The sequence below is a fragment of the Ursus arctos genome, unplaced genomic scaffold (assembly GCF_023065955.2).
Source record: "Ursus arctos isolate Adak ecotype North America unplaced genomic scaffold, UrsArc2.0 scaffold_12, whole genome shotgun sequence".
Lineage (NCBI taxonomy): Eukaryota > Metazoa > Chordata > Mammalia > Carnivora > Ursidae > Ursus > Ursus arctos.
The window spans coordinates 70,917,127-70,938,937 of NW_026622786.1; the positions used below are offsets into that span (position 1 = coordinate 70,917,127).

The 21,811-nt window shown below is 53.0% G+C and overlaps 1 protein-coding gene across 2 annotated transcripts; it reads right to left on the bottom strand.

Moving 5' to 3' along the window:
- Positions 1 to 1,183: 1,183 nt before the first annotated feature.
- IPO13 (importin 13) lies at positions 1,184 to 21,638 on the bottom strand. Of its 2 annotated transcripts, XM_026498285.4 has the most exons (20): positions 20,869 to 21,637; positions 18,375 to 19,111; positions 12,674 to 12,814; positions 12,416 to 12,557; positions 12,141 to 12,307; positions 11,811 to 11,931; positions 11,577 to 11,724; positions 10,977 to 11,158; positions 10,870 to 10,896; positions 10,555 to 10,689; positions 10,205 to 10,348; positions 8,812 to 8,892; positions 7,861 to 7,998; positions 7,585 to 7,681; positions 4,585 to 4,637; positions 2,319 to 2,385; positions 2,165 to 2,223; positions 1,922 to 2,011; positions 1,447 to 1,628; positions 1,184 to 1,355 (listed from the first exon to the last, which is right to left on the bottom strand). In XM_026498285.4, the coding sequence occupies exons 1-20, from the start codon at positions 20,950 to 20,952 to the stop codon at positions 1,259 to 1,261; spliced, it is 2,892 nt and encodes a 963-aa protein (XP_026354070.2). In that variant the 5' UTR covers positions 20,953 to 21,637; the 3' UTR covers positions 1,184 to 1,258. The 2 variants fall into 2 exon arrangements, with proteins under 2 accessions (XP_026354070.2, XP_026354071.2); XM_026498286.4 differs by lacking the exon at positions 10,205 to 10,348 and having other exon boundaries at positions 20,869 to 21,638.
- Between the last annotated feature and the right edge of the window lie 173 nt (positions 21,639 to 21,811).

Consider the following 21,811-nt stretch of genomic DNA (forward strand, 5'->3'; position numbering starts at 1 on the left):
CAGGGGAAGGAGTGAGACAAACGTGGGAGTAACCAGTTCTCCTATCACCTCCAAGGAGACACAAGGTTCAGGAATGGAAATGGGGAGATCCGAGCCCTGCTCTTCAGATCTTACTGAGGAGAAGGCTGGGGTGTCTAAGAGGCAGCAGCGGTAGAGCTATGGCTGAGGAGACAGAAAGGGAGGGAACCCTGCTAAGAGAGGAAAGCAACAGCCATCCAGGAGCTGTCCCTGGTCCTGACTGGGCCTGACCATCAAGAGCTGGTCAGGTACCACAGAGGTAGGGAGCTCTGGGTATGAAGACGGCTCTAAGTCCTGCATTCCTCTTCCTCTGGGGGCTGCCATGCTTCCTCCCACACATGCTCAGCCCCACTTTCTATACCTTTCCTCAACCATGTGCAAGTTTGGCCTCCATAATGCCACAAAAGAAACCTATCCTGGCACTTTAAAACCATTTCTTCACTCCTAGCTGGACCCTGCCCCACCTCACTTCCAGCCAAAGGTCCCAAGTCTTCTACCTAGGAAACCTTCCATTTCCACCAGAAATGAGAGTTCTTGGACACCTGGGTGGCTCAATCACTTAAGAGTCTGCCTTTGGCTCAGGTCATGATCCCAGGGTCCTGGGATCGAGTCCTGTGTCAGGCTCTTTGCTCAGTGGGAGCCTGCCCCTCCCTCTGCCTGCCATTCCCCCGCTTGTGTGCGCACTCTCTCTCTCTCTCTCTGACAAATAAATAAAATTAAAAAAAAAAAAAGAAAGAAAGAAAGAAAGAAAGAAATGAAAGTTCCTCCATGCAGCCTTCCCTCACTGGCCCCATTCTCCCAGCTTAACACAGTGGCTATGGACTAGATCAGCCTTTGTTCAGAGAGAACAAATCAAGGTAGAACTAGGGGGCTAGTACTCAGCATTGTCGATTTAATAAATGTATGCATGCATGAATGCCGGAACTAATTTAATGGGTGGCAGTGGTGGGGGGAGGTTGCTGATACGACTGCAGTCCCACTCCAACCCTAGGGCAATGGCAGTATTATGAACGGCTCCAGCCTAGGAGGCTTGGCTACAGTGAACCCCTTCCACTCTAGGAACTAGAAGCTGGCCCCACAACTCCCTACTGAGGCCTCTCACCCTTCCCCCAGGCCTTCGCCCAGTTCGGTGGTGGCGGCAGAGGAAAGGAAGCCGAGACAGCAATGCAGTGAAGATCCAGGTTTACTCTTTGGGGATGGGGGGGGTGAGGAGGAGCTGTGGGTGGGACGGGGGTGCCCCTCAGTAGTCAGCTGTATAATCTGTGCCATGTAGCCCCCGGCACAGCAGTGTGAACTCCTTCACCATCTCCTTCACCCGCCTCTTGTTCACTCGCTCACTGAAGAAGGGAAGGGAGATCAGGTTAGTACCATCCACCGCCACCACCCCCTCCTCTGGACCCACGCCCAGGCTGCGCCAGCTCTGCTCACCGAAGGATCTGCTGGCTGAAGGTGTCCTTCTGTTCAGGGCTGAGGCGGGCAGAGGGAAAACCAGGCGGCTGCAGTGCCTCCTTGATCCACATGCTCAGGAGGCGGAAGCAGTGTTTGTTCAGAGCAAACAGGATGTCGGCAAAGCAGTCCATGAGGCTGCGGGAGGCCTGGCCCCCGATGGCCTGAGGGAGATGGGTTCTCAGCACACCAGGGCCTTGTCCCATTGGCAGCAAGGGTGCCTAGCCACACCCCACCCACTCCCGGACAGTTCCTCAGCCAAACCGCACATGGCAAGTGAGTGCTGCTTTCTGAGAGCCTGCTGATTCTCACAGCAGCCCTAACAACTGTCAGCCATTTAACTGATGAAGAAACAGAGTCAGAGAGTTTAGGGCACCAAAGGCTCAAGCTTCCCAGAAGGGCAGCTGCCTGGCAGTGAGGGCCACCCCACCGCCCTCAAACACTGGCTCCATCTCACCTCCAGCACTGCTACGAGCAGCATACGGCCATCCTCTTGAACCACTTTCCCCACAGGTTCTACTTCCCCACACCGAGGCAGCAGCTCTGTCTACAGAGGATGGAGAGGCCTGTCAGCCTCAGCTCTTTCCCCACTCTCTCTGGGGACAAGACTGGCACACCACACCCCTACCCTCTGGAGTCCTGAGCAGGGCAGGGCTGGATATAGGGGTGGTGGGGGGTCAGGACTCAGCACGGGACTCACAAAGAAGCCACAGGAGGCCTTGACAGTAGGTGCCTCGGGGAACTTGAGGGCCAGCACAGCTGTGGGAGAGGCAGAGGCAGAGGCAGATCAGATGGGGCCTAAGGATCCTCCCAAGGGGGCCCCCAGGCCCTCCTGTCCGCCTGGCCCCACTTACCACACTGGAACACAGCCTTGACATCCAATCGTTCACACAGGAACAAATCTGGCTTCCGCTTCAGAGCCTGCAGGAGGTGGAGCTGGTAAGCCCAGCCCCAACCAGCTCCAAGGACCAACCTCCCTAGCCCCCCACTCACCTGCCACCCCAGACCCCAACTTCACACACCAGAGGTTACAGGCTGCCAAAATCAGCCACCCAGCCATCTCTGGGGCACCCAAACCACCCCATAGTTCAGTCGGTCAGGAGGGGAGCAGCCAGGGGATGCTATGTACATGTATGTGTACATGAATGCACAGGTGTGTGAGAGGTTGGGGGGTGTCACAATCCAGAAAGCTTGGGTCCCAAGTCACTCCCTGAGCAAACACTTTTATTCTGCCCTCCATCAAGGCCAGATCTCCTGCAGGCTCCAGGTAGCCAGCAGTGACTGCTTTGATTCAGAGGCAGTCAAAGCCCCCTGGATTTGTTAACAGGACAGCAGGAAGAAGAGAGGGCAGCTGGATGTGGAGCTCAGTCCAAAAGCCCCCCCTCCCACATCCCACCTGCATTCCTCAGACACCCTCCAGCTTAGAAAGAGGAAAAGTAGGGTAGGAGCCTTGGAGCCATGGCCCCACCATTCAACCAGGATCCAAGCCCTTCTCAGCCACACCCAGCCCAGGAGTCAGTGCTGCCACGTGGGGGGAATGGAAAGAGTACAGGGGGCAGAGAGCCCACCCCAAGTGGTACCAGGAAACGAATGGCACATCCTCAGGTCACAGGAGATGCTCTGCACAGCTCCAGCAGTCATCAAACACTGCTGCTCCCCAGCAGCCCCCCAATGCATACCATGTAGACCCCTAACCCCCCAGCCCCTCACATACCTTCCACGCTCCCAGGTTCACTCATGTGCAAACACCTCCACACGCACCCTCTGGGAACACCCTACTTACCCTCAAACACACCTCTACACATCCCTTATACATACTTTCCCACATTTGCAACACACCCTGCTACATATTCACATCCCCCAGCCATGTCCACATGCCGACACCTTCAAGCTACCCGTTCCTCTAGCACGTGTACTCTCCCGACACACCCATCCACAAACACACATGCAGTGCCCTCACCCCCAGAGATGCACCCTCACAGATACCCACACACATGTCCATTCAAGCCCAGAACACACTCCCTATTCCCCGCTCCTCCTGCACCCCACCCCTTCTACTAGGTTTAAGTTCTAGGAGAGGAAGAACTGTGCCTGCTTTTGCTTACCATTACACCCTCAGCATCTAGCAGAGTACCAAACGCGTATTATGCACTCAGTAAATATTTGTGGAATGATTAAGCAAAGAAACACATCAGTTACCCCAACCCACAGGAACCTCCCCATCGTCCCCACACTAACCCCATGTCCCCACAGCTCAACGCATGTATCTTCCACAACCTACATCCCTTAATACAGACATACTGACACCACGGTATATGCTCCTCCGTCAAAATACACACTCCAATAGCCCCCACGCACACCTCCAACACACATCACTGTCCGAAACCCATCAATGCCTAATGACATCAACATACAATCAGTGCACACGCCCACACGTCAACTTACACATTTATCCCAACACAACACACATACTACTTAGAACAGCTACAGGATTTCTGTTTCCAGACCAAACTAAACTCAAAACACACAAATAAGGTCAAACACACTTAAACACACACCAAACACAAACACATCCCAACGCAGTCTCACAATGGAGCCAGCACCCCGCCTCCCAGCAGCAGCAGCAAACCCATTGAGAGCCCAACTCAGGGCTCCACCCCAGCACATTCATCTTTAGCCCCTCCCTTCGCAGCTCCTCCCAGCCACCTCTCCAGAGCAGGCTGGGGGCACTGAGGCAGGCAGTTCCCGGCAGGAGCACGGGGACAATGAACCCCAGGCCCTTTAACTCCAATCTTACCCCTGAACTACTCGGGCACCCCAGCTGCATAGGAGCTGCTGGGCACAGTTACTCCCCCTCCTCCACCCAGGCCAGCCCAGCTCCTGCCCTTCAGGATCGCCTCTCCCTGGTCTTGGTGGAAGAATGAGCTAGTTGAGGCAAAGGGGCACTAAAGGAGGATGTTGGGTTGTCAACTTCCACGGAAACAGATGAAGAAACTCTATTCAACTGAACAGAAAAAAAATTTGTCAACAGAAAGCTAAAAATAGGCTTAAATTGAATTTCAACATAAGAGAAAGAGAAAGAGAGAGAACAGAACGTGAATGAATAAAACTAAAACACACCTGTGCCAGGAGTTGCATAAATGAATCAACAATATCAGGATGATCCCTGGGCCCTAAAATATAATAAAGATGGAACTTAAGAAAAAATTATACAAACAGCAACTCAACCTCATATAGTTATGTGGGACTGAGAGCCTGCAGGGAGACAGCGTGGGGGCACATGAGCAGCAGGAAGCAAGATAAAGAAACAAAACATACAAAAACCATGAACTGGGAGAAGCCCAACAGAAAGAGACGGCAAAGTGAAGGACGGGCCTGCCCCAGCTCCCTCCCAAGGGGCCTTCCACCTACTCCCCACTCCTCCTCAGGCCAGTCCCCCAAGTGATCCTTTGGTGCTGGAGCAATGTTGGACTCCACAGAGCTGAACAAACAACCCCCACACTCTTGCTGTAGCCTCTGGCTGGCTGGGGTGGCCCTACACTGCTTCCTACCACATACCTCCCCAACACTAGCCATCAAAGAGGAGGGCAGGGCTGGTGGGAGGTCAGTCCTTGGTAACTCCCGCAGACACCTGGCCGAAGGCCCCAGAAAGGTGAGGGCGTCAGGGCCTGAGCAGGTGCCCTCTCACTTCTGTGGCCTTAGGGCTCTGGTTCTGGCCAAGGAAAGGAATCTCTTGGGTCCACTTAAACCAGAGGACTCCTCCTTGACTAGGGCAGAGCCCAGTATGCTGTGGGGATGGCTGGGCAAGCCACCGGCAGGGTCTGGGGGATGAAACTGTATCATGAGGCCAAAAATGAGAGCCCCACCCAGCAAAGTCCCTCCACATGGACACCGACTCAGCAGAGAGCCAGGCTCAGGGCTGAAGACCAGCTCCCACTGTCTGGACACACAAAGAAAGAGGGAAACCAGTCAACATGTCACCCCATGGTACAGTGGGAGGGCAGAGGCTGAGAAAGGAATGGCAAGGCTGGGATAGCATAACAGGTAAGGCGGCCATCCTGTCTGCAAGACAACCGACAAGGCCCACAAATATGACTGCTGTTGGACGCTACCCTGCCTCAGTGCTGTTGACACCTGTGGCCAGCACAGGCGTGTGTCTGGAGCTCCTGCTTGGGCTGTTCCACTGTGGGGTGGAGGCGCTGCACAAACGTCTGCCTGACACACCACTAAGGAGCTGTGTGATCTTGTGCAAGCCACGAATGCCCAGTTTCCCCAACTGTAAAGTAGGTAGTGATCTCTTCCCTGCTTCCCCCTCCAGGCTATAAGGACCCACTGAGAAAGCCCATCTCCTTCACATCTGAAGCCCCAAGTTACTCAAGTCCTGGAAAGTGAGGCCCAATGTGCCCCATGCCTGGGTCCCCCTGCGGACAGCATGTTCCACATTCAGCAGCCACCCTGCTAGCGGTGGGCCCCAGACAGTGAGGAAGAAAGGTTCCGAGGGCCGGGAGACCCACCCTCCTCTCTTCAACAGCGTCTGATACCTGGCCTTGTTCTGGGCACTGAGGAGGCAGAGAGAAGAGACTCAACCCTGCCCTTGAGGGGCTTAGTCTAGGGAGAGAGACAAACACACAAAAGCTGATTACTGAGTAGGACTGGTGCTGTATCAGCAGGTGTGTTCATGACGCAGTTCCAGCACAAAGGCAGAAACACCCAGTTCTGCCCCAGAGAAGCTTCTGAGGACTGATGCACGGGTAAGGCATGGAGGAGTGAGAGCTCACCCAGTAAAGGGCACAGGGCATTCCAGTCAAAGGATCAGATGGGACACAGGAAGGGAGAAGTCAGTGTGGCTGCACTGCTGGTGTCTCGGGCCACTGGCACGAGCAGACCCTGAAGAGTACGCAGGAGCCGCATCGTGTGGGTGGGAGTGGGGTGAGAACCTGAGGCAATGGAGAACAACGAAAGGGTTTCCAGCCAGGGAGGGTAAATACTTAGATGTGTGTTTTCTAAAGAACATTACAACTGCAGGGTGCAGGAATGGCCTGGGGAAAAGGGCAGATGTCAGGGAAAGAAGTTAGAGGACTGCTGAGGGATCCGGACACCCTATACTGAGGTGTGGTCATGGAGCGAGGGGAGAGGTAAGCAAACTGCAGGATAATCAGGAGCCAGGACCACCCAGACTTGCCCCCGGCTAGATATGAGGAGTGGGAGAGGTGGAGTTAAGGATGGCCACACCCGGTTTCTGGCTCAAGTTTCTGCCCACTCTGCACCTACCCATGGCCCACTGGAGCAGAAGCCAGCATCATGGGACCACACACTGAGGACATAAGCAGACAGCGCTCTGGCTCCAGCTGAAAACCCTGGTGAGCCCCAACCTGCGACCACAAATCCAGGCAAGACTCATGAGGCTGGCAGAACAGCACCGTTTCTTTTCCGAGTTAGAAGCCTGGGTTAGACAGTGGGGGAGGCCTGGAGCCCCCTGCTCCCAGCTCTCTCAGGCAGAGGGCCACAGAGAATAGAGTGCTGGAGCCACAGCCAAAGGGTTTCGGCCTAGAATGCAGGGAAAGGAACCAGCACTCCCTGAGTACTTGAAGTGCAAAAAACCCCAAGCCAGGGGACCAAAAGACACTACTTTCATATCTATAACAATCCAATCAAGTACATGAAATCTCCATTTCACAGACATGGAAACGAAGGCTCCACAAAGGTAAGTGACTTGCCCAAGGTCATACAACTAGTTGGTGGTGATGAGCTTAGAATCTAGGTCTATCTGACTCCAAAGCCCATGCTCCTTCCCCTTTTCATTATATCCCAAAGAAAAGGAGCCAGCCTAGTGCCCCAAGTCCCTCAGAGCTCCGGTCCCACCTTCCCCCACATCAAGACTGGCCCTGAGCCCAGCAGGCCAGTAGAAGACATCATTCACTCTCTTATCCACTTCAACCTAAAGTGTCAGCTATTTGTAGGGTGACAATTGTGCTGTGCTTGATCTCGCAAGTTTCCCATCAAGTCCCATGTGCAACTCAGGGGACAGAGGAGAACAGAGTGGGCAGCTTTGGCTCCCCAGTCGGGGAAGCAGAGGCAGTGGCAGTGGCGGCAGCAGCAGAGACCCTGGTCAGGACCTACCTTGCTGGAAGAGGGTGAGTGTAACGGAGGTGACGAGCAGGAAGAGGGCCTCAATTGGGGGAAAGTGGGCAGGTTCATGAGCAAAGATGTGGACCAGCTACAACAAAGCAGGGAATGCTGGTCAGCTGAGGCCCTATCTCACCAACAACTGGCCAGCATCCCTGGAATGCAGGTCAGGACCCCTGCCAGGGCAGCCATTCACCCCACTCTACCCACCCACTCCATCCCTGGGTCAGATGAAATCTAGAACACAACTGCCTCAATCAGAAGGCCCACCTGTCGAGTGAGGTCAAGAGCAGAAGCCTGGGGGATGGTGCTGTACATCCGACCCAGCATCTCACACAGCTGTGGCACCATGGGGGCAAAGTCATCCAGCAGGGTCTTAACGGACTTCTCAAAGATAGCGCACACCGCCTTGGGGAGGAAGCAAAGGGGCCCATGAAATAGACAATAGTATTATGATCATCAAACTTGCCAAGAGACTAGATCTTAATTACTCCAACCACTAAAAAGAAATTATAATTATGTGGTGTGATAGGGGTGCTAATTATCATACAATGGCAATCACATTATAATATAGAAATATATCAAATCCACATGCTGTATACCTTAAATTTATACAATGTTAAACATCAAATATATTTCAATTCTTAAAAAAAAAGAAAAAAAAAAGGAAAAAAGGCAGAAAGCAAAGAGGCCCTGGTTAGCAGGTCACAATCACCTGGAACAGAACTGAGGCCCTGCACAGAGGAGGCCTAAGAGGGGGACCCTTACCTATAAGCCTGGCCTGGCCCTGCAAGTCAAGGAAGGTAAACAAGTCTGACCCTCACCCCGAAAGGCAGGAGGCAAATAGGCCCTTCTCAGAGGGGCACAGGATGGAACTTTGCAACTCAAGTCTTGCTACTTACATCTCCACCATTTCCTCTCAGAGAGCAGCAATAGCAAGAACATCCTGAATTGAAAAGGGACCAAAGGCAGGTCTCTGATTACAAAGTGGACCCCTGACTGTCACTCAGCCCCAACATTATAGTTCTTTGCTCAACCACTTTTTGTGACATTGGGAAGTTCTGAACATCTCCCCAAAAGATTCCTTGTACCTGTGGGGCAAGATTCACCTCCTTTATTTCCTCCAGACTATTGCAAGCCAAGATGGGGCAGCAACACCTTCCTCTGGTCCATATCTAAGCAAAGTCACCATGGGGGCAGAGAGCAAGGACTGAGGCTCACCTCCACCACCTGGGCATCATTCAGCCATTTGCTCAGCACCTTCTGGATAAGCTGGAAGACCTGCTGCAACACCACAACCACCTGAAGACACAGGAAGAAGTGAGGTGCTCCCATCACCACTCTCACCCACCCAAGATGGACATGGTAATGCAAAGCAGGCCGGAAGCTCGATCCTATTATCCCAGACTAGACATTGAGGACTCAATGGATGGGACTCTGGGGGAAGGAGTGGTTTGCTGACTCCCCCATGAATGAAAGAGGATATCCTGAATTCTAAGGATCATTTTAGAGGAAGCCTCAAAGTGCAAAGCAGGGATATTATGAGGGCTTCAGAAAATTACCAAAACTTTGTAACCTTTAAAAAAAATCACTCCCTATCCATTTCTGCTCAGAAAAATCCTTTTAGTGCCAAAAGCCTATGGGTTAGCCCCTGAAGAAGTAGAGCTGCTCTGTCTCCCAAACTGGGCTCGGGTGGAGAGCCCCAAGGCATGCACATAGATGGCAGCTTATGGAGGAGCAGAGAGCAGACTGAGGTCCTGGGAGGTGAGGGAAGGCAAGACAATGACTACCATGGAAGGAAAAGGGGCTCTGTTGGAGGATGCTGGCCCAAGTTTGGTCTAGAGCCAAAAGGGCACCTGAAACTAAGGTGAGGAGTTGAGGACAGGAGCCAGGATACTGTGGCTTCCTTTTCTCCAGGAGAAACCCTGGAAACAATGGTCCAAGCAGTCTCTCACATTTATATAGAACTTTACAGTATGCAAAGTACATTCACCCAAGACCACATATGCTATCCAGCACAGTTCTATGTGATGAGCAAGTCAGATAGTCTGACATTCATAGTTTTGAATGGGAAGCTGAGGCCGGCCCCAGATCAAACAGCTTGTAAGTGGTCACCCAACCCCCCTGTGCCTGAGCTTACCATAGTACTTATCGCACTGCTTTGCAACAATCTGTTTACATGTATTTCCTCTAGACTGGGAGCAACTCAAAGGCAAGAACTATTACATGTAGGGCATGTAAGTATCCCCAGTGCCCACAGGGGACAGTGAATAGTGAAGTAGAAGTTGGGGGTTAAACAAGGGTCCATAATTACATCACTTAGGAGGTCGCAGGATAATACTAATGTCCCCCATGGGGTGAAGGAACCACAATGACATCACCCTGGTTGGGCTGGGGACAAAGACAACATCACCCACAGGGTTGGATGAGACAATGACATCACTCCCTGTAGAATGAAGGGCAATGATAAGGTCATTCACAGGGTCAGAGGACCAAATGCATCATGCCCCACGGGGCCAAGGGAACAATGACAATATTACCCATAAAGTTGGGGAGAAACAATGACATTCCCCCAGGGTGTGTGTGTGTATGGGACAATGGCAACATCACCCACGGGGTTCGGTCCCTGCGGCACTGGCAGCTTCCGGAGCTCAGGGCCTTCATGATCATCCTCATGATGACTGACATCCAGCGTGGTGAAGAGGTTGGAGAGAAGCCCCAAGATGTGGACAATGGCCAGCTTGTTGGAAGGATTAGGCTATGGGAGAATCAAACCAAGCTCTGGAACTCCCAGCCCCAGCTTGGCCCCTGACTCCAGCCCTGACTGCCAACTCCAACCCCACCCCCCAGCAGCACAGCCCACACAAACGGAAGCTCACCCCTGCCCTCTGGCCACACACACAAACACATGCATGCGTGCGCGCGCGCGCACACACACACACGCACGCACACCAGCTCACTCACTATCTCCTCTGCCAGCTTCTCCAGCTGCTGGATATAGGGCGAGATAAGTGAGTGTAGGTTCTTAAGGATCTCCTCCACCTGCAGGGCTGACAGCAGGAAGCCCAGCGCCTGCATCAGCCACATGCACTGGCTCGTCTGTGGGGCAGAACACGGAGAGTCAATCCTGGACACATTTGGTCATGGGTAGAAAGAATGAACCGCTTGGGGAAGGTTCCAAGAACAGAGAATAAAAGACAAGGGGTAGGAAAAGGCAGGAGAGGATTTCTGCAGATTTCTACAATACCCCCGAGGACCCCTAGAAACTTCTGGGCTCACCTTGTGGATCTGTTTCATCAACACATCCTGGAGATAAACAGAAGGAATATGGTATCAGTGGAGTGCAATGTGCCCTGAGACACAGCCCCACCCAGGCCCCCGCATACCTGGGAGACAGCCACGATGTTAGCAGCATAAGGTGGCAGGTCATACTTGCATTCTCGGCAGATCTTCTTGAGGGTGGACACAGAAGAGACAGAGAGCTCAGGATTGCCTAGGGCATGCAGTACGAGGGGCAGAACACTGTTGATCATGACAGGGTGGTCAGCCAGCCATTCAGACAGAGCTCCTGGGGGAAGAAGAAAGAGGGGAGGGTATTTGAGGCAGGTCAGGCTGGCTTTGTACCATGTCCCTGTGAGGTAGGCAGAGCTTCTGACAGGATCAAGTTACAGCCCTAGTACTGAATAGGGAAATATGCGTGCACATGCTCAAACAGGAGCCTTATAGCTGAGAAGCAGGAAGGAGTTACTCAGAAGAGGCTTAGCACTGCTCTTTCATTGACAGCAAACTAGCCTCACTGAATTGCAGCTCAGAACACTGTAGGAAGGACCCCTAGATGTGCCAGGACAGTCAGTTGGCTGCAATGCTGATTGTGTGTGTGGGCATGTGTCTCTCCCATTTTGGACAGGAACCAGCAGGCTGACTGTGGCTGGGGATGGGTGCCTGTGGCTCTGGAAATGTGCTCATGGGTGTGTGCCAGATCTCACCAATGGTGAACATGACAGTATCCGCCAGCTGCACGTTGCTGATGCTGATCCGTGGGATGAGGCCAATGAGCCCAGGCACCACATCAGAGTAATTGACGTCGATGGTCTCTGCGATGGATTGGAAGCCATAGAGCAGGGCCTCTGTGTGCTGAGGAAAGAGGGTGCCACTGGCTTGGCTGAGGAGGAGGGTATGACAGTTCTGGGAGGGCTGAGGAAATCAGGCTTGGGAGGTACCTGCCAGGAGTAGGGCTCCTCTGAGCTGGTGAGCAAACGGCCCAGCTTGTCATAGAGGTTGCTGAGCAGCTCGGCCCCCAGCATCTCATACACATACATGAGCGTATCTGAGATGTCCACCCTAAGAAGCAGATGAAGACCTTATACACTGCCCAGATCCTGCCCCCAAGCCCAGGAGCCCACCCCAGCTCCTTTACAACCCTGCAAAAGTGCCTAGAGAATAGAGAAAGGAGCCCCAGGATTTAGGAAGCCTGGCCTTGGGCTCCTCCCCTTATTGCCTTCATTAGTTCAGGACTCTATTTAGAGGTAGGACTGGCCTGCTACCATCACCTGTAAATCCGGAACTGCTCCTTCTCATCTGAGGACCAGAACCCGTATTCCTCGTCAGAAGGGAACTGGGCCTTGTGCAGAAGCACATCCACCAGCTGGAAGTAGACTGGCCGGTACACCTGCTGGTACACAGCCTGCTTCTCTGCCTCGAAGGACAGAATGTCATCCTGAGAGAGCCAGGGAAGGAAATCAGCTACCTAGGCTCTAGGCCCAGAAGCCCATAATCTACCTTCTATCATTACAGCTCAATCCTGCTAGAGGTCACATAGACACACCTGCAGCGTGTACCAGAAGGTGAGGGTCAGGGAACTGGTGGTCTCGTTGACAGGGTAGTGGCCAGGGATGCCAGTACAGAACATAATCATGTTGACAAGGGCCAGGAAACTCTGCCAGTGCTCCACTTGGTCCAGCAAGGCCCTTAGAAGGAGGACGTATAGTAAGGTCATTCCACCTCCCCCAACAGGGCTTCAGAACTCCACCTCTTAGAGGGCCTTGTTATCCTCCCCCACACCACCAGTTGCCCAACTCCTCACCGGGAGTGGTTCTCGCCCAGGGCCACAGCAATGCGACAGATGCCATGGGAGGTCTCCATGTCCCCATTCTGCACTGCCTGTCGCAGTTGATCTTGCAGTCCCAGCACCAGCGGGATGAGTTTCAGGAGTGTGTTCACATACCTGGAGGCATGAGGTTAAGGAAACCCATCAGAGCGTCTGCCCATCCCCCACCAGCTTTGAGAGAAAGGCATATTCTCTGTCTTCCAGCAAAGCCCCCTCCCCACATTAAACCCAAAGGAAAAAAGAGGTCAGGGCCTACATGGTACCTTTGATGCTGCCCATGTTGAGAAAAACCTTAGGTCAGGGACCTACCTCCAGGAGAACTCTGGGAAGAAGTATGAGAAGGTCAGTTTTGAATGAGTTGAATTACATCCTCTAATTAGACTTACAGTTGATGCTGCCATGGGTTAAGACTTCTGGGGAAGTTGAAATGAGATGCATGTATTTTGCATGTGGGAAGGACATAATTTTGGGGGGATAGAGGGCAGATTGTTATGGGCTGAATTGTATCCCCCCAAAAATATATGCTGAAGTCTTGACCTCTAATACCTCAGAATGTAATCTTATTTGGAAACAGGGCCATTGCAGATGAGGTCATAGAGTAGGAGGGGAACTCTAATACAATACAACAGGTATCCTTACAAGAAGACAACCAACCACACGAAGACAGACTTACAGGGAGAATGACATGTGATGACAAAGGCAAAAATTGGGGTCATGCAACCGCAAGCCAAGGAAAAAGACTGCCAGCAAACTACCAGGAGCTAGGAGGACGTGAGGAAGGATTCTCCTGCAGGTTTTTAGAGGAAGCCAACACCCTGACTTTGGACTTCTAGCCTCCACAACTGTGAGACAATAAATTTCTGTGTTTACAACTACCCAGTGTGTGGTACTTTATTATGGCCCTTCCAGGAAACTACTATAGACAGTGTTAAGGGAGGAGAGGAGTTAATACAGGCCCAGGTGCCCTGATAAAGACTTCAGGAGGCACCGACAGCATCAATCACCACTGTCCACTCCACTCCCTACCACCAAATCCAAGCTCCTATGTATTCTGGTGGCAGTATGAATGGACAGCAGTAGATGATGAACCCGGAGACAGCTAAGAGGCAAAATGGTCAGGACTTGATGACTGACTGGATAAAACAATGGGGAAGAGTTAAGGACAACTCTCAGGTTACTGGCTGAACAACTAAGTAGATGGTGGAGCTATTTACTGAGGTCAGGAGGAGTGGGTGGAGGGGGATAGTAATAAATTTAATGGGAGGCCAGAAGGTGGTAAGTTCAGCGTTAGGCATGTTGAATCGGAGGTGACTGGTGAGATCTGCAAACAGAAGTGTCCAGAGAGTTGGATATGAAAACCTGAAGCCCAAGGGAGAAGTTAGAGCAAGAGACAGTCATGGGCAAACAACTGATAATCGAAGCTATGGGAGTAGATGAGCATTGCCCAGGAAGAAAGCACTGAATGAGAGAAAAGGGTCCAAGTCAGAGTCCTGGAGCACAATGATCCTTAAGGGGGAGCAGGGGAAGCACAGTATACAAAGGAGACAGAGAACACTAGCTCCACTCACTGGACCCCTCCCCAGCAGCCAGCTCTGTGGAGAGCAGACTAATCAGAGGAAGTGATACTCTCAGCAGGGGTGGAGGGATCAGATGCTTGAGACCCCTCTGCTGCCAATCATAGTGTCAGCAGAGCAATCTATGGAGAGGCAGGGGGACTGATAGGACAGAAGAGCTCTATCTGCATTTGCCCTAAGCAGGCTGCTAGGCAGGCAGGTAGCCTTATAACCTCAGGGGTAGGATGAAAATAACAAGAGGCAACCAGCTCAGGATGTTGACTTTCTCCAAATCCCCATTCTGGTGGGGCAAGGTGTCCACGCCAGGATACCCCCAACCCAGAGAGAGCCGTAGAGGGTGCTGCCTGGAGACAGCTGGGATAGCTTCAGTCTCATGACCCTGACACAGGCTGCACCACCAGACAATGGGCACCTTCAGACCAGACTCTGGCACAAAGAGCAGGGGCAAGGCCAAAGCCCTGCCTGCAAGATCCCCAGCAGCTGAGATGGGGGCAGGAGGTAGTGCTCTATCCCCAAAGCATCCCTACCAAGGCTCTCACACACCTGCCAAAGTTCATATACACAGCAGGTACTCAATCTTCACTGAGTTCTTGATTTGTCATATTTGAGTTGCATAATAGGCTCAATCACGGACAATATGGTCTACAAGGGCTCAGAGTATTACTCAAGGTCATATAGCAACTTAGAGACAAATGCCAGGCTGGGGCAGCCGCCTCTACTGCTGTAGGACTACTCTTTCAGGGCCCAACCTGAATTTCTCCAAAGGATCTATGCAAATCTTGGTCTGTATCTCAAATTCTAACTGATGGGAGCCCCCAAGAGCCTGTCTAATTCACCTTCTCTCTTCCCCAGCCCCCAATGGAAAGCTTTTCTAGGATTAAAAACATATTTCAGGAAAAAGAAAAGAAAGGGAGAGAGAGCCAAGCAAGCAGTAGCAGCTTCTGGAAGAGTGGGAAAGAGGGGACTTAAGCACAAGCTCAGCCAAGGGGAGAGCCAATGTTAGGACACCTGGGGAAGACAGTGGCTGACCCAAGAGTCAAAACTACAGGTGACTCTCTCAAGCCAAAGTCTAGGAAACTAGACTAAACAGAGCAAGGTCCAAACTTTGACACCAGGCTGGGTGCAGCCCACCAAGAGGGGAAACCCTTGTTCAGATTTCCTATCACCTGGGCACTTATTCCTGAGAACTGTGAGTAGACAGAAGATCAGGTCTGAGGCTTCCAGAGGTTTCTAGGTTTGGGGAAGGGAGATAGAGAGGATATCTTTAAGGCCATGGCTGAGACTGGGTTCGTGAGGCCTAGTTCCATTGGCCAGCTCAAGCTGCTGGGGCAGGGCTGCTGGGACTTGCTGGCTGCCACTCACACTGAGCTCAGCCCAGACCTGCAATTAGAGCTCCGGGAGGAGAGCTGAGAAAATGGGGAGAGTTGCTAAGCAACCATGGGGGCTGCAGCCAATGGGCGCTCAGGAGGCTCTGGGTTCCCTCACTGGCTCCTTGTTCGCTCATTCGTTCAGAGGAGAAGAGGCATCAATTACCTGCCAAAGCCCTCGAGACTGGCTGGGCGAGTAAACCTGGGTGTATTCAAGGACACCCCACATCACCCATGCAGTGGCCCCAGGCAATTCTCCTTAGCCACCAACTATCCAAACCCAGCTGGCACTTGAGCTTCAGGCTGCTGAGGAAGGCTAGACCTGGGACTTGGTACCCACCTTGAGTTGGAAAACCTGGGAAACCACGGGAAAGACAGACTAACTGCCAATCCAGTAACAATACCAAATACTAGCAAGTACCGTTTGTGGGGTGTACAGGAACCACGCGAAACCTTTCATAGACCTTCTCTTCTTTGATCCTCATACCAAAATATTCTTTATAGAGTACCAGGAGCCCTGTGCACATTATCCTATTTAAGCCTTTACAACTCTGTGAGGTTGATATGATCACACCCATTTTACGGATGAGGAAACTGAGGCTTAAAAATGACTTACCCAAGGGCTCAGATCTAGTGAGCTGACCATATGGGATTCAAACTCAGACATGACTAACGCCAAGGCTGGAACCATTAACCACTCTCTGATGCTATCTCTTTCAGTGTTTTTCCCTCCAACTCTGCTAAGGGTTTCAAAAGCCCCATCTCTCGTTCTTTTTTCTTTTTTTTTAAGTAGACTCCATGCCCAGTGTGGAGCCCAGCTCAGGCCTTGAACTCACAACCCTGAGATCAACACCTGAGCTGAGATCAAGAGTCAGATACTTAACCGACTGAGACACTCAGGTGCCCTAAAAGCCCTATCTCCGAGGTGTTAGTGTCTCCAGACTTGCCCTGTCCAATCCAACTTATACTAAAAATCTCATTATGCCATTTTCTCTGCTTGAAATCCTTTAATATCTTTACATCCTCCTCAGGATGAAGACCAAAATCTTAAGTTTGGCTGATAAGGTCTTGCATGATCTGGGCCCAGACCTCCCACAACTGGCCCTTAAACCCTTTTTTTTTTTTTTTTTTTAAAGATTTTATTTATTTATTTATTTGACAGAGATAGAGACAGCCAGCGAGAGAGGGAACACAAGCAGGGGGAGTGGGAGAGGAAGAAGCAGTCTCATAGCGGAGGAGCCTGATGTGGGGCTCGATCCCATAACGCCGGGATCACGCCCTGAGCCGAAGGCAGACGCTTAACCGCTGTGCCACCCAGGCGCCCTAAACCCTGCTGTTTTAATCACCACCACTCACCAAACTCTCTCAACACCTTTTCCTTGCTCAGGCTCTTTAAATCACACCTCCTCTAGGAAGTCTTTCACAACCCTAGGATGGGGTTAAATGCCTCCTCCGGGCTCTCAGTCCCCCCCCCCCCCCCGCTTTCTCCATTGTAGCATTCATCTCATTGATCATACTTGCCCTTTCATGTATCTACGAGACTGTGAGCTCCTGGCTTGCTGAAGTCAACCCATTCATCTTTGTGCACCTGGTGCTCAGCACAGGGCCCAAGACACAAACAGGTGCTCAAGAAACATCTGCTGCACAAACAGCTCACTACACTCACCTTCTTTCCGGTCCTTGTAGGTACTATGGTGCTGCCCACCACAGGCCTTTGCCCCTGCTTTAGCTCCTGAAGCCTGGAACACTCACTCCTCCCCTGACCTCCCCCACCCCACTCCCATCTCTCACCGCTCAGGCAACTCCTACTTTTCATCTGTTCAAAAAATACTGAATGCTACCAAATGCTGCCAGACACAGTGTGACAAAATAAAACGACAAAGTGCCTGTCCTCACAGAGCTGAGAGACCAATGGGGAGACATACGTTAATTTACAATGAAACTGTGTTGCAGGCTAAGAAGGAAAAACACAAGGAGCTCTGAGATAAAATAATTGAGAAGACCAAACTTAGTCTTAAAAATCATTGACGGCTTTCCTAAGAAAATGAAGTTTCAGCTGAGGTAGAGATGATGTGCCAAGTACATTTGGTGGTTCAGAGGCTAGAAGGAGCATGGGACAGTCAAGGAACTGAGAAGACTGTGTGAGAATGAAGAAAGAAGCACGGCAAGAGAAGAGGCTGCAGAGAGCCATACTGTGCAGCACCTCTGTGAATCACATTAAGGATTCTGAACTTCATCCTAAGAACTCTGAAAAGCCACTGAAGGGTTCCAAGCAGAAAGGACAAACTGGATCCTCATTTTCAAAATATCACTCTGGCTGCTGGGTGTGCAATAAAAGGTACAAGAGTAAAAACCAGGGGACTAGTGAAAAAGGCTCTGCAGTAATTTGGGGAGAGAGATGATGACAGCTTGGACTAGGGTGGTGGCAGTGGAGATGGAAAAAATAGATTTGCAATATGGTCAAGAGCAGAACAGCCAGGACTTGGCGACTGATTGGAGAGAAAGAGAAGAAAGAGTCAAATATTGTAATGAATAATTCGTTGGATGGTTAGTTGTCTGTCTCCCTCTCTGAACCATAAGGACCATGTCTTGTTTGCTTCCTGTGTATCTCCAGCATAGGACCACGTATGCAGTAGGCACTCAAATAGTGTTTATTGGATGGATGGATGGATGGATGGATGGATGGATGGATGGCCAAGCAAGCTGTCCCTCTCTGGGAAATGGGGATCAGCTCACCTCTGGGCATCAGGCTGCGAAATGGCATTGACGATGGCCTCCACACTGCTGTCGAAGAGCTCCGAGTCCTGCAGAGCAGCAAAGGCAGCCTGAATGAGCGCCTCACAGTCCTGCAATGGCACCTCCAGCTGCACCCAGCTGGAAAAGCACTTGAGCACCTTCTGACGCACACAGCTGGGTGAGCTGGGCTGCTGCAGCAGCTGCTCTAGCAACGGGAAGACAGCCCCGCACTCCACTGCCAGGCTGGCCCGCACCAGGCCTTTGCGATACTGAGGCAGACGGCTTGTCTGGAACTCCTCTGGCAGCACTGTCAGCAGCTCGAGTAGGGCCAGGCAGCGGCCCTGACCATCCACCGGTGAGTCCTCAGCCTGGAAGAGTCGTACCATATCTGCCACAGCACACGGCCAAGCGTCAGGCATCATGCTGAGAGCCAGGGAGGCCAGTGCCACACACAGCCGAGTCAGCACAATCTTGGAGCCACTAGCAAAGTGGGTGATCTGGGTGAAGAGCTGTGCCTTTAGACTTTCATACTGGTCAGTGGGTATGTCACTCCAGTAGCGAGAGATCTTGATGTGCAGGGCACTGGCCCCAAAGTACTGGATCTCAGGCACCTTGTCGGGCTGCAGTAGCTGCCAGCTGAAGTGCCAGGCCTGTGGGGAGACCTGGGCCTGCATCAGCCACTTCTGAGCCAGGTTCTTGTTCTCAATGTTGGGATCGTAGTAGAGCTGGTGCAGCGCCTGCAGGACAGCACAGGACTGAGCAGGTGCTGAGCACTCTGGATCCTGCCAGAGCCCAGAACAGAGGGCATGACTTGGTCCTGCAAGTCTGCTCTCTCTGAGGGGCTGAGCAGGAAGAGCCCAGGGCTCTATAGTGTTTCTTGGGCCCTGGGTCCTACTGATATCTTGAGAGTCTGAACTGTGCCCATGCTCTCCCATATTCTCTTCTCCTTATAGCAAAACATTATGGGTTCAGAGAGTGAAACTTCACAAGAAAGCAGAGAAAGAGGAGGCTGAGCTCCCCAAAAGGGAGGCACTTGAGGTAAAGGACAAGGCCCAGGTTGAAGGAATGGCTCCACAGGGATGAAGCTAAGCCTGAGAAGAGCATGGAACAGCCTGAGGGGCCTTGACCCTCCCAGGCACAGCTGCTCCCATCAACTCCAAGAGTTCTATTTGGCTCCCCCAGGATCATCCCTAGGTCACCCCAGATGCTGGCACCAAAGCCAGAGTGAAATCTGAACAGGACTAAGACTTTGCCAGGCAGCCGTAGGCCAGACACATACTGGAGGGGAGGGTGAGAACACCCCTCAGACAGCACACGTGAGGGTCCAAAAATCTGGTCAAGAAGTCTTGGCCGGCAGCCCTGGCAAATGCCTCGTCTGGAGCTCTCAACTAGCCAAACCCCCAGGGTCCCAATTCCATAGGGACTTCACACAGTAAGAAAACAGTGGTTTGTCTCCCTGGCAGCACATGGAAGAGTGCGCCACCATGCCAACACTGCCCAGCCCCAGGGGGTGGAACAGTCAGGTCAGGACTCTGATCCCCTGAGCAGGCTCCATCCGTGTAGGCTTAGCCCAATCTGTACTTCCGACAGCAAGTTATAGCTACTGTCCCTTGTTTGGCCCCTCAAGGATGCTGAGGCAGGCAAAGAAAAGAAGCAGAAGGGTTGCATTCTTAGCATTTGGTATGGCAAAAAGGGCTCAAGAGTAACAAATGAATATCTGCAACCATTCCTTGCATTCCAGCAAGGTAGCCCTATCTTCCCATTCATTCCAGTGGGGAGGTATTTCTGCAACCTAGGCCTCTGGGGCAGAACACAGAAAAGAACTAGAGAAGCAATTCTAAAAGGATGGCCTGGGCAGTGGGAGAGCCTGGGAAGGCCATGGCAGGAAGCTGTGTGGGCAGGAGAGCAGGGAAAGGACCCTGAGGCTGCCAGCAGGGCTGAAGCCCTTGAATCCAGCACAAAACAAGGGGGCCAGGCCTTCCTGCCTGCCCAGGACTGGTCTGGCCTCCATCCAATATAAGAAGGACCCTTCTCCAAGAAAGAGTGACAAAACCCCAGACTGTTTTAGTTTCAGGTTATTTTCTGAGCCCCTGGGTCACCAAACAGGTCCAGGATGGCTCAGCATCTGTACAGGTTCTGGGGACTGAGCTGTAGGTCTCCTGGGTTCCAGGTTTCTTACTGCACTGCTCATGCAGTTCCCATGGAGCTGGAGAATAGCCAGTCTGGCTGTAGGTCTAGGCCATCAGCACCCTGGAGGGACCATCCCAAGACCCTAGAGTATCCACAGAGAACCCATGTCTAAGGAAAGCCAAAAATAGCCCATTAGGACACCACTACACTGCTGTCCACGCCTGCCCAGAGAGACAGCAAATGCCAGGTGCTCTGGGGGCACCATCCCAGCGGGCACCCTGCCCAAAGCCTGGGCTCTGGCATTAGTGTCAGTCCCCAGAACTTGTGCTCTGTCACCGGACTGCCCACCCCAGGGCCCTCGTACCTTCTCCACGTTCTCCACAGTGAAGTCCAAGGCTGGTGCTGCTCCAGCCCCTGCAGTCCCCGGCTGCTCCTCCCGCCGCTCCATCTTTGCTCCCTCCCCAGCAGGGAGGTGGACCCTGACCTGTCTCCTGCCCCAGCCCCTTGGCTGCTGGCCCCCTGCTAGACCCCGGCTTGGGTGCCCAGGAAGCGGTGGGGTGACAAGGGGCCCAGGGCGGGCATGGCTGCCGAGGCCTCCCCACCTCGGTCGGGGATGGGGGGCTTGCCAGAGGCCAAAAGGGGTGCTCTTAGGAGGAGACCAACTGAGGGGGACTCCGAGGAGGGAGCCGTCAGTGAAGAGTTCGCAGGTGGGGGTCCCGGTGGTAGGTTACGGCTCTATCCTCAGAATCTATGAGGAAGGAGTCATAGGGAAGGCAGGCCTGTGGGGGAAACCGAGCCCCTGGCCCGTGAGAGGTCACCGGGTCGATGGCCTGTACCCACAACACCCTCGTCTGAGTGAGCTCTCGGGTCCTACGAGGAGGTCACGGGGTGGGGGGTGACGAGGGAGAGAGCCCTTCGCGGGTTACGGAGGCGTCCGACGAGGCGCAGGGGTGCAGCTTCGCGAGTCTGGGGCGAAGAGTCCGTAGAGTTGAGGGGCTGTGGTAGGTCCCCTCCGCTCGGCCTGGCCCGCGCTCTTCTCACCGCCCGGCTCCGGCCCCGCTACCGTCGCTGCCGCCGCCCCAGTGACTGACAGGCGAGCCGGCCCGGCCGGGACGGGGCGGGGACCTCAGCGAGGCGCGGGCTGCCCCCAGCGCCTGTTCCCGGCACCGCCGACTCAGGCGCCGCCCTCCCCCCGCGCCTGCCCTGGCCCGGCCGGGCCCGGCACAGACCGGCACGGCCCAGCGGAACTGCGCGGAAACTCATTCCGGGTCCCTGGTCCTGTCCTCGCGCCGGCCCGCGCGCCCCCG